Source organism: Morus notabilis, unplaced genomic scaffold (assembly GCF_000414095.1).
Source record: "Morus notabilis unplaced genomic scaffold, ASM41409v2 Scaffold124, whole genome shotgun sequence".
Taxonomy (NCBI): Eukaryota; Viridiplantae; Streptophyta; class Magnoliopsida; order Rosales; family Moraceae; genus Morus; species Morus notabilis.
This window is the reverse complement of record NW_010361697.1, coordinates 634,635-647,402: the sequence shown is the minus strand read 5'-3', so window position 1 is coordinate 647,402 and position 12,768 is coordinate 634,635. Positions and strand designations below refer to the sequence as shown.

General features: G+C 32.6%; 1 protein-coding gene across 2 annotated transcripts in view; it reads left to right on the top strand.

Moving 5' to 3' along the window:
- LOC21405431 (dnaJ homolog subfamily C member 28) overlaps nucleotides 1-2,415 on the top strand; it is a 3,252-nt gene extending 837 nt beyond the window's left edge. Inside the window, exons 2-3 of one of the 2 annotated variants that reach the window (XM_010100552.2) lie at nucleotides 1,366-1,696; nucleotides 2,082-2,415. In XM_010100552.2, coding sequence (XP_010098854.1) covers nucleotides 1,366-1,696; nucleotides 2,082-2,168 — 418 coding nt within the window. In that variant the 3' untranslated portion in view covers nucleotides 2,169-2,415. Of the gene's footprint in view, nucleotides 1-1,365; nucleotides 1,697-2,076 lie in introns of both variants that reach the window. The other variant, XM_024167237.1, reaches the window with a different exon arrangement.
- The last annotated feature ends 10,353 nt before the right edge of the window (nucleotides 2,416-12,768 follow it).

Sequence of the window (12,768 nt, the reverse complement as noted above, 5' to 3'; positions counted from 1 at the left end):
GATCAGCTCCCAATTTTTCTCCTTTTTTTTTTTTTTTTTTAACTTTTTGAATCTATAGCTAATTTAGCCTAGAGTTTCATTTATTGATACTATGGAAAAGGAAGCGAATTTAGTGATTAATTATAAGGCACGAAAATGCTTGGTTTATAATAAATATGCTATAATTTCACGTGGAAAGCCTGAAATTTTCTCTGTTCTTGGTTCTTGACGCCATTTGGTATTAAGTTCTGTCGTTTTGAATAATATAGTTTGTCGCTTTCGTTTTGTATTTTTGTCGTTTTCTTCATGTTATTGTCGTTGGATTTTGTTACTTGATTCGATGGAAAGTAGGCCGTAAGAAATCACCCCGAACCCGGCCGAGCCGAGTCGACCCTATTCGAAAATTACGGGTTTCTAATTTTTTATTTAATTTTTAGTTTTAATTATGTCTAACCCCCACTGCGTGGGTAGGGGTGCGGGGTGGGGTTACATGAACCCGAGGTAACCCTACCCGGCCGAACATGTTCAAAGTAGGTAAAATAATGTCCAACACTCAAATTCTTACTTTCATAAGTTTATGGACTTTATGCATTTAAACTGTTAACTTATTTATGTTTTGGATTCACTGTTTGTGTAAAAAATGCTTGTATGTTATAGTTGTTAAATTATGACATTCTTTATTTATATTGGAAGTGTTTGATTTCAAAGTGAGTGTTTTAATTATTCACCTTGCATTTAGACCCCCTCTTGAAGGAAAGACATGTTCTGTTTGATAATGATTTCTTCTGTAACAAGCACAGATTAATTGACTAAAAAGTGATCATGTGGTCATTGAGATCACCAACATGAGTAACCCAAGTAACCCGAGTAACCCGACCCTACCCGAGGTCACCCGAAAGGTTGTGGGTTTGTAGACTTAAGAGAGTGTCGCGGCCTAAAATTTTCTCAACCCACACTGGTCGAGTAGGCTCAATTTTTCGGCTCAACCCTACCCTACCCGGCCGATTTACACCCCTAATGGAAAGCCTGAATATTCAACTTCTTCTTACCTGTTTATCTCTTTAGCTTTTGAGCTCGATTATAGAATTTCCAGCGAGTATTGACTCGATCTCTCGTTGCCAATCACTTCGTTCTTTGGATTTCTAGATTTCCTACGTCAGTTCTTTATCCACATGAGGAAAGAAATGTAAAGGATAAAAAGAAACTGAGTCTCACATTGTTTAAATACAGAAAAAGAAGGATACTTACTTACAAGCACATTAGATCGCTTCATTAACAGTTTGGCCTTTTAAGATGAACGCTCAAGTCCTTACAAAGTCCAAATTTCATCAAGAAATGGCAAGAAATTTTTGTGTTGTGACTTTCTGTATTTGGTCCTTTGGACAGGTCAGAAACTGATATAATCAATGTGGTTGAGCAAAGAATTTGGCATTCCATGGAAGAGGGTCAATTTGATAATTTACCCGGGAAAGGAAAACCCCTTAATCTGAGTACAAATCCTCATGCAGACCCAGCTGAAGATACTTTGTATAGAATCCTATCAAAGAATGGTTGTGCCCCGGAGTGGGTTGAACTCAACAAGGAGATAAGGAGTAAGGTTTCTGAATGGAGATTGTCTTTGAAAAGAGCATGGACAAGCAAATGCAATGGAGATTACTCCAAATGGAATGAGAGTTCTGAGGCATTAAAGCATCAATTGCGAGACATCAATGACAAGGTGAGTCATTTAACATTTGACAAATGAGGTTTATGTCTCGATTGTTAGATTGTGAATTTGTCCCACATTGCTATGTTAATTGGCTGCTGGGATGTTTATATGTGAATTGGGCACCCAATGCCCATTAACATCGATGTGAAGATATCTATGTAATGTATCCATGTTTTCTAGGATGATACAATATAGTTGTGAACTGTTAAATGATCTTCCCTCAGAATCATACAAAATTAAATAGAACAACAGTTTAGCGGAATTGGAACAAAAATGAAACTTTTTAGAACTTACTCTATGAGAGAAACCTCCATATTCTTTGTTTTGGCATAAATGTATTTTCTTTACCATTCGAAAGAACAAAACTGAGATGTGTTAAATATGGGTAGTGCAGGTTTTTCGGTATAATCTTATTGTTCCTTTCGGCCGCCAAATGTTTGGTCTGAAGTGGGAGAAAGAGTTGGATCGCTTGGAAGAATGATTTTTGTTTCACTCTCCGTTTTTGTGTGTAAGCTTGATGCTTGAGCTAAGGGAAATTTAGTTTTTGTAAAAAGATGGTAGAAAAGAAAGCAATAGGAAAACGTTTATATTTCCTCTTTCTTTTGGTAGATGAAAAGAAAATAGGGTGCGATCGAGTCAAAGGATGCATCATACTAGCACTAATGCATCGGATCACATGAGAACTCCATTGTTTGGGATATACTTTTGGTATAAGAACAAATTTAGGGGGAAAGTAAGACCTTAACCTGCGATCTAATGGATTTTGTCCAAGACCTTAACCTGTGCTCCTTTTATCACTAAATCCATTAATACTCATGATCAGAATTTAATGAATCAACTTTCCTTCTTCTTTTTTTTTTTTTTTTTTTCCTGAAGGGAATGAATAAACTTTTTGTAAAACGAAATGTATGTGTGTATTCTGTCCTTTTCAATTAATCATGTACTCTTTAATTTATCTGGATTCTTCTACTTCTTGGCATTTCTCTGGTATTAGAGTTTGTCTGCTGTTGGGAACATTCAATAAAATATAAAGTTCGTCATCTTTTGGGAACATACAATGAAATATGCTCAGTTGGGTTTGGGTGTGAGATTGCGTGAGAGTTAGAGGAGGGGAGCTGCTGAAGGAGATGGAAAATGCTATGGTTGTATTTGGGGAAAGTTTCTGGTTTTACAGAAGTTTCCCGTTTGAAATTTATTTATTTATTTTTAGTTTGGGAAAATGAATGAACAATTTTTTTTATTTTTATTTTTAGTTTTTAGTTTTTATCTGAGGCTTGTTGTTTGCATTTTTCTTTTGGAAACACCAAGAGCTAAGGATGTACTCACAAAGGAAATATTGTTTGGTAATTAGAAAAGGTCACGAGTTTTCGAATATGCAGATTTGTGGAGCTATGAAGTTTCTGGTTCGTAATTTTTTTTTTTTTTTTTTGGGTATGAACGTGGTTTCTTTATTAATTTTTATTAGTATATAAAATTACTATTTATTAAAATGCCCTTGAATAACAGGTCACATGTGTTGTACATGTGGTATTCTGTTAAAATAGTGACATATATGACGTAAATGTGTTATATGCACCTGTTTAAGGAGTTTGAGAGGCGTTTTATCATAATTAAAAAGAGGGACTAAATTGTTACCGTTTAAATAGGTTAGGGATTATCTGTGAATATTAGTTTTGGTTGGGGTTTTCGTTTTATTAGGTTTTTTTTATTTTTATTTTTATTACTCTTTCTCGCCTTCTTCGCTGTCCTTATCTTACAATTTCGTGTGTTTGTTTTCTTTATCTTGTCGTTTAACTAAATTCCTCTACATCGACAAATTATTGTCGGTTTCTTTTTCTTGTGTCGTTTTCCATGCTCTCTTTTTAGTTTTCTTTTAAATGCCGTATTTGAGAACTCTTATCTTATGTCTTCTAATTTTCTTTATTTAATAGCTATATTTACTTAAATCACAGTAAATTGTCGACGAAAAGGATGAAAATGTTATTCTCATCTGAACCATGAACGCGCGACGAAAGATATATCGAAAACATGTTGAAGAAAATTCAAATACACGGAAACAAAAACACAACTTTAGGAAGAAAATGAAAGAAAAATAAAGAAGAAAATGAGAATATGAATCCCTCCAGGAGAAGTTTTAAGCGATGTTTGTTTTTTGTATCCAACTCTGATTCTAAATTATGATTCATGGTTCTCTACAGTGTTTTTCTCTCATAAAAAACACACGTAAAACGAGAATAGTTTTAAATTATAGTTTTGAATTTATGAACCAAACGTAAGAATTCTACCAACTAAATATCAGGAAACAAATGCGAGAACAGAAAATAATTTTGAATTTTAAAACTACATAAGTGTAATTGACAGCTCCTTAGAATTAGATTTACAAACCAATCTGATGTTAATCCAACAAGCTTCAGGATTTGACTAGGTCTCTACTCTTATAATTGCAAACGATTATCATATATTAATTCAACAAGCTTGAGGAATTAATTCATATACTTATCCAATTAATTGGTACTATATATACTCTTTAATCCTCTATATAAGCCACGTCCTCAACTGAATTTTTGTTTCACTTTCATCATTCCAAATTGTTTCTCTCTCTAGAGCGCTTATAAAGCCCAGAAATCTGCAGATTATTCTTTTTCTTTCTTTCTTTGTTTTCTCTCCAAGAAACAGAAAGAAACCTTGTTCTTGTTGTGTGAACGTCACAATGGAAAATCTACCGCTAGGCTATAGATTTGTGCCTAAGGACGAGGAGCTCATAACTTATTACTTGCTCAGAAAAATCATGAATCAACCACTTCTCTCCAACACCGTCAAAGAACTTTGTCTTTTATATCTCTTTCTTTTTCCTCTCTCAAGATTTCTTTTATTTCTTTATTTTTATTTAAAAAAAAAACCCTGTTGCTGCCAATTGGATCCTAGCCGTACATCATAAGTTATAAAAAGGAAAAAAATCTCTTATATAATACGAAAAGCGATCAAATTAAGCAGCACAGAAACGACACAATGTAAATAATGGTAACGTATTTTTTAAAAAAGAAAAAATTGTAAGTGCTATTGCACAAATCACTTGCTAACTTTAGAATTAGAATATTACTAAATGCTAATTGGTTCTAATATTGGATTAATCACAGAACCAGCATCAAGTTCTGTAGTAAAATTTATGCTTCACTTGTTTTCTATACATACATACATATATATATATATATACACACACACACACACACAGATCAATATGGAGCACACCGAGAAACTGAGATGTATTTTTTCACGAAACGAACGCTCAACACTCCTACTGCAACTCGGCCGAGCCGTACTGGATCCAAACGGTGGCATATCAAAGTGGGATTTTGGAAAGGTAGTACTAAAAAGATAGCCATAAAAAATTCCGACAAAGAAGTAATCGTATACAAGATGTAATTCAACCACTTTGTTGCTAAAGGCAACATGACCGCTTGGCTTATGTATGAATATACCACTCTATCCGGCTCCAGAAAGGTATAATCATTTTGTTTCTTATTCATTCAAACTAAACTAGTTTTTACTTGATTCAAATTTCAATGTTTTCATAATTTTGTTCTTACTTCTCTCTAGGCACATTATCTTAAACAAATTGTTTTAGCTCGAATCGTAAATAACTTATATTTATTTCCGCAGATGGATGAATTCGTATTGTGCAAGATATACAATAAGAATAATGAACAAAAGCACAAACTTAACGCACAACGGGAAAAGCCTCAAAAAAGTATGGAGCCACAAGCACATCAAGTCGCTGAACATGCCGGGATTAATTATACAGAGGAGCCTAATGTATGCTGATGAGGAGGTTATTTACTGACAAATCAAGTACTTTGAGTTCAAATATTTGTAAGTTTTTAAGTATTTTTGTTAGTTTAATGTGTTTTATTTTGTTTTGTAGGCTGAAGCTAAAATAAAATCAAATGAGCGAAAAGTTGACTTCAGAACATACTTCAATATTTTGGGCATAATTTGTCATTTGAAGTTCAAATTAGGTGATTTTTGTGGGGTTGGAAAGATAAGAGACAAAGCTACAACTTTCATGAAGACACCAAACGCTAATTCGGCTATATAGAATGTGAAAATCCTCTTCAAAATCAGAAACCCGCTGCAGCGGGAAAATCCACCCACTGCAGTGGATTGTACAGTTCGGTTTGAGAATTCAAAAAAAAAAAAAAAGAAAAGAACAAAAAGAAAATAAATTCTTATGAATTTCTTGTTTTTGTGTTTCGAGTTTATTCATGAATAAAGTTTTGTGGGAATGATGGTAAATAGAGAATTGAGCAAAGTAGGAGTTGGTGGGTGAGTTTCAAATCATTTATGCAAGATTCATGGGGTGCCTTTCATTTCTAGGGTGATCTTAAGCCTAAAATTTTTCATGTCATCTACCTTACACTCTAGCCTTACATTATAACCCTTAAAAGACCTATTGATCTTTGATGACATTCTAGTCGACATTAGTGGAGAGCAACATGAAAAATGCTGTCGAAGCACTTAGATCTATCAGGGTTAAATTGATTAAGTGAGACTGATTCGGCACACACTTACACTTAGAGAGTCTTGAATGAGGTGAAATTGGTGCTTGATGTTGAAATTCTAGAAAATCACAGTATTTGCATTTCCTTTGAACTTTTATGTATTGCATGGCCTTTGAGATATATGTCTAGCTATCGAATGAATACAAAACTCCCACTTTAGTTTTTAAGTTATTGTTGGTTTACATTGTTTTCTCCTTTATTTCTATTTTGCTTTCTTTTGTTTTGCTTGAGGACAAGCAAATGTATGAGTTTGGGGGTATTTAATGAGGAGATTATTTACCGACAAATCAAGTACCTTTGAATTCAAATATTTGTAAGTTTTCGAGTATTTTTGTTAGTTTAATGTGTTTTATTTTGTTTTTATAGGTTGAAGCTAAAATAGAATAAAATGAGTGAAAAGTTGACTTCAGAAAATAGTTCAGTATTTTGGGCATAACTTTGTCATCTGAAGTCTAAATGAAGTGATCTTTGTAGCCTTGAAAAGATAAGAGATAGAGCTACAACTTTCATGAAGACACCAAATGCTAATTCGGCCATATAGAATGTGAAAATCCTCCTTAAAGTCAGAAACCCGCTGCAGTGGGAAAATGCACCCGTTGCAGCAGATTGGACAATTTGGGGCTGAAAGAACCTGCTGCAGCTGAAAAAACACCTGCTGTAATGGATTTGCCTACGCTACTAGGGATTTTTAGAAATCCCAATGGCGCTGTAGCGAGAAATTGATCTGCTGCAGTGCTAACGCATAATGTTGTCATTTTAGGGCTGATTTGAGGGGTATATAAAAGGCAAATGTTCTAAGAATCAAATTGGGGGAGGAAGAGAGGAAATAGAGGCACAAAATCCCTAGAGAAGAAGGAATTTTGGAGGCTTAAATCACATTACTTCATTGAAGATCCTTGAAGAAGATGGTGGATTCAAGCTTAAAAGATCATTCTTCCAACATAGTTCTTCTTTCTCCCTTTATTTCCTTGTTAGTTTTTTTTTAGATTTTATTTTTGGTTATGGATTCCTCTATGTTGAGCTAGAATATTATTGTAGGACTTGATGTAACTTTATTTGAACTATGTTTTAAATATTTTGCCAAATGTTAGTTTGATTTACACTTAATTCATTTGTGTTTCTCTATTTTTATTGCTCTAATTTCTATTTTCATGGATTAGAGATGTAGATATGTGGAATTAAACTCAGGAGAGTTACTTTCACATGTTAGAATTGAGAAAACACAACCTAAAGTTAGTTGAGTTCGGGAGGCCAATTAATTCAGATAATCAAAATTAGGTTGCTTAGTGGATGCTTAATTCAGTTAGGCTAATAAGGATATTGTTTAACTGAGTTTTGCATACTATTTTGCTTAGTACTCGAGAGAAGGAGTGAAATTACCTTTAAAAACCTTAGATTAATGAATTGAGTGGAATTGGTTAGCATTGACTTGATAGAATGAATATAGGAATAATAAGGTAAAGTTAAGTCCCTAGTACATTTGTGCATAGAAGTTTTCATATTTTATCTTGTTTTAGTATTTATATTTGTTCTAATTTTATTTTTATTTCATTAAGATTCAGTTGCCTAGATAAAATTAAGTTACGATAATTGACGTTAATTTAACACGTAATTCTTATAGAGACGGTACTCACTTATCTTAAACTATCAAAACTTGACATCCGGGCGAACATATGCAATTATCGACCTCCGGAGGAACAAGCACCGACTTACCAGTAGTGCAACTCTGATATTGCTGATGCTCCTATGAATGCTGCTGATCCATATAATCAACAATACTTGACGCCATCTGATGACGATTTTGATCAGTTTATACAATCCTTGGAGGCAGAAATTCCAACTCATGATGATCTTCATCGTCATAAGATTAGAAGATTATCATCATGCTGATATTTTGAAAGGTTTCCTCTGTTCCTTCTGAAAAAAGTTAGTTGGCAGCTGTTTTCTACAGAAAGAAACACAGAATGAGAGAGGTTTTGTTTGAGTGGATCTGGATTGTATCATGTACTTCTTTCTCCTGCCAAATTAGTTTCGCGATCTTTTTGTTGTTTGTGTAGGTATTGTTTCACTTAATATCGTCTTTAATGTTTATTGTCGTTTTTGGAGTTAATATATATATATATATATATATTTTTTTTAAAATCTTGTTAATGTCCAATTTTAGGTTAAAGTATTTTTCTGAACTTATTGTTTTCTTTTATTCTCGTTTCTTGGTGGATTTTCATGTTGTTATTTTAGTTCTTTTTGTTTTCTGCACCATTACTTTCCGTTTCCATGTATTTCCTGAATGGTGTCGTTTGTTGATGTTTGTCATTATAACTATGTCATTTTCTTTTTGTTGTCATTCTTCTTTTAATAAGAAAAAGAAGTCTTCCAATTTGTTCGTCCTTCCATGACAAGAAGAGTAAAAGGGGTTCAAACTCAAAGTTTTCTTCTTCTTTTTTTTAAAAAAAAAAAAAAACCACAAGAAGTCTATGCTGAAGAAGTGGTAAATAAAACAAGTAATCTAAGAAAGAAGGCAAACGACAATAAATCACAACTTGTAAAATAGTTGAGTCCTCTGCTTCTTACAATCCAGTATCTATGTAGTAGTGGTACACAAATCAATCCATGCTTTTCATCAACAGTTTTGTTGGATTTTGTTTTTTTGGGCAACAATCATTGTTGATGCCAAATAAGTTGTAAAGAAATCAGCCCAGACATGATTTCAGACATTGTATCTGGTCAATTAACAAATCAGGTCTAATTCATAGAGAACGAACAAGAGAAACACCTAAGATATGCCCGGACCAATCCAATAATAAAAACGGCTACAAATAGCCTTTGTATTTTAAGCCTCCTAATGATCATTTTTGAGCATCAAAGTTTATAACATCAACAAATAGAATGGTCTTCTTTCCATTATTTACTGGTGGTACAGTTTGGAGCCGTTCAAACTGTAGATCAAGCATAGAAATTTCTTGATTTAATTTCGACATACTGTGATATTACTATGAATATAGTTTTCGATGATATACACATATATAAAGGACATAAAGAAAAAAATTACTTATGAGAAAAAAAAATTTTAAAAATGATATGTTTTTTGGATCATATAACTTATTCACATTGTAATTGTTATGCCAGTGAACAAAAACATGATTTCAAATTTTAATGCGTTCTGTATATAAAAACATCAGAGCTAATTATTCATCGAGCTGATGATCACGTAGGAGTCCAGAAGCACCATACTTACATCAACAGATGCAACTTACGATAGTGAAAGAACATAACTTTTAATATGCGTGAAAGAATGAGCACTAGAATTCAATCCATTTTTTCTAGGGCCGGCAATTTTAGACACGACACGATAAAATGATACAAAAATGACACGAGATAAATGGGTTTGGACCGCACGATTATTAATTAGGTCGTTAACGGGCTGGCACGAATAATACGAAAATAAATGGGCTACATTCGTGCTAACCTGTTTAACACGCTTAACCCGTTTAGTTATACGGGCCATTATCGGGCCGATACAGCCTGGCCCAACCCGACCCGTTTATTAAGCCCATATATATGTGTGTGTGTAAATTTTCTAGAAAGAAACTCTCTTCTATTATTTTCAGACTAGTAAAAAATAAGAATAAATAAGCTAAGAAAGAAACCTTATCTTCTTAAAATAAAATATCATAATTAAAGATAAATCTAACTTAAGAAACCCTATCTCTAATGATAAACTATTTGTCCTCTCTCTCTCTCTCTATATATATATATATATTAGACAAAACCTCACTTCTGACTCAGTCTCTTGAAATTAATTTTAGTTTTTAGAGCGTAGTTGGACATTCAACCTTAAGGCTCAAAGAAGACATTTTCCTATATTTATTTTATGTTTTATGCACTTAAGCATTCAAATGTTTGGTTATGTTTTCAAACTTATTTAAATGTACTTGGCTATGTTTTCAAACTTCTTTGGATGATTAGTAATTGTTATGTTTTGAAACATATATACTTGATAATCTAGTAGTATCATATATATATGTGTGTTTGATATTTGAATATTTTAATGTGTGTTGGTTATTATGCATGATTTTATATTAAGTAGTCAATTAATATAGTTTTGAATACAATATAAAATTCCACTATTTTTGCTAGTTGGGTCATAAACGGGTCATAAATGTGTTTTTTTCGTGTTGGCCCGTCACGGCACGTTTAGTAATCGTGTTTGTGTGTTGTGTCGTGTTAACCGTGTTATTAGCGTTTCGTGTTTGTGTTTGCATTTCTGACACGTTTATTAATCGTGTCGTGTTCGTGTTCACTATAATCGTATCGTGTCGTAATCGTGCCGGCCCGAGCACGACACACAAACACGAATTGCCAGTCTTAATTTTTTCCATCCTGATGTCGTCTTTAGAGTTCGATGTCGTTTTATGATGATGTTGCCCTTTTTTTTGTCGTTGTTCTTAAATTTGCCGTCGTTTCTTCAATTTACTGTCATCCTCTTATATGTGGTATTGTTTCTCCTGGCCATTTATCCTACTCTCTCTTCCTTACGATCTCTTTGGCGTTTGGTGGCCTGTGAGAAAGATTTAAAGGCAGCCAACGGTTGAATTGCCAGATGTTTTTTGATTGAATGAACTTTCAGTAGAGAACCAGACCTCTTTTCAATTAAATTAATTAACTTCTGTAACAAATTTTAGCCAAAAAAATAAAAATAAAAAGAAAAGAAAAGAAAGAACACGGTTAATACATTTCATGTAGAAACAATAAAGTAAAAACAACTGAAAAAAATTGTTGAGTATTTTCCTTAATGTAAGTGCCAACACATATTATAGAGGCATCTTTTTGTTGTCAATGTGTGCTGACCAAATTATTTTCATCTTTTTTTGTTTTGTTTTTGTTTTTGTTTTGTTTTTGTAGTTGTTTCACTTAATATTTTCTTTTATGTTTAATGTCGCTTTTCAAGTTAATGATTTCTTCTTGTTAATGTCCAATTTAAGGTTAATGTCGTTTTCTTAACATATTGTCCTCTGTCATGTTTATGCCATTTTCTTTCTATTCTCGCTTCTTCAGTGGATTTTCATGTTTATTTTTTAGTTCTTCTCGTTTTCTGTATCATTACTCCTAATTATTTTCTTGTATTTTTTTTCTTTTTTAAATATTTTTTAGAACTGACCCGGATTGTTCTGCATATTTATTTCTTTAGTATTTGAGAAATTCTTTTGTTTAAAAGTGCTTACAGTGATTAACTTTTGCTTCTTGAAAATTTAGGGATTTCAGCTTTTGGGGCAAATTACACTACACTTACCACCCGGAAACATGTTTACTTGGAACGATGTGGGATTTTTTTAGGATATATCCTTAATATTTATTTTTCAATCGTAAATCTTTGTTCATAATCCTAAAAAAGAAAAAAAAATATTGATAATTGACATAGGTCCCTGGTCTCCTATATTTATCGCTTTAGGTTTTTGTTTATTTTGTTCAAAGATTACAACAAATTAATTGTTATTTTAGTATAATTTACTTTTAGTAGTTGTTCTGTTCCATTAGGACTCTAATTTATTTAGCTAGAGTTAGGTTTGAAATTTGAATAGCATAACACTCGTATATTATTGGATATTTGATGATTGATTCGATTAGCACCTTTTTCCTTAATTAGAGTTTAATTTGAACTACGAATCCTAATGAGGATTTTTTTTAAAGGCTCCGAATCCTAATGCTTTTAGTCTTTGATGATCGGTCTATATAAATAGGATTTTATGTTTCTAAATTCCAAAAAAAAATCAGAAAGTTTTTATTCTTATTTTTTTATTTTTATTCTTTTGTATGAGATGCTGGAGAGAGAGTGGATATCCTCAGCAAACCGAGGATTTTTTTTTTTCTACCAAATAAAAAAAAAAAGTCCTTGGTTTGCTGACGGTCTCCAACTCTCTCTTCCTCCTCTCCGATCTTGTGTTCACTGAAGATGGCTTCGGAGAGAATTACATGACATTGTATATATGTTACATATTTTCTTGTATTTTTTTCTCAGAAGAAAAAATATTTTCTTTGATTTTGGGAAACGTGACTCAGTCCTTTTGTTGTTGTTGTTGTTGTTGTTGTTGTTGTTTTTTTTTTTTTTTTTTTTTTTTTTTTTTTTTTTTTTTTTTTAAGACATTTACCACCCGAAACCAAGTTTTGGGGCAAAGATTGCACTTATTATTATTTTCTCTATGCCTCTCTGTCTTTTATGAAGTTTCAGTACCTTCAGAGCTTGTCTGTTTAAATATTTCTCTCTCATATCTCATATAGATAAGAGTCTGGAGATAATTTTGATATTGATATTGGTGATGTAGAAGCAGCGTAATAAAATTAAGGAAAATAATAACTCTTTCTAAGATCCATTAATTTACTTAAAAATTAATATATGAATTTAATGATTATGGTAATCCACATAAATACTTAACAAGTTCCACCTGATTAGCATAATTTACTTGCATAACGTTATTAGTTATGTTCTTTCCGAAAGCCGTTATATTATTTGTCAAAACTGTGATT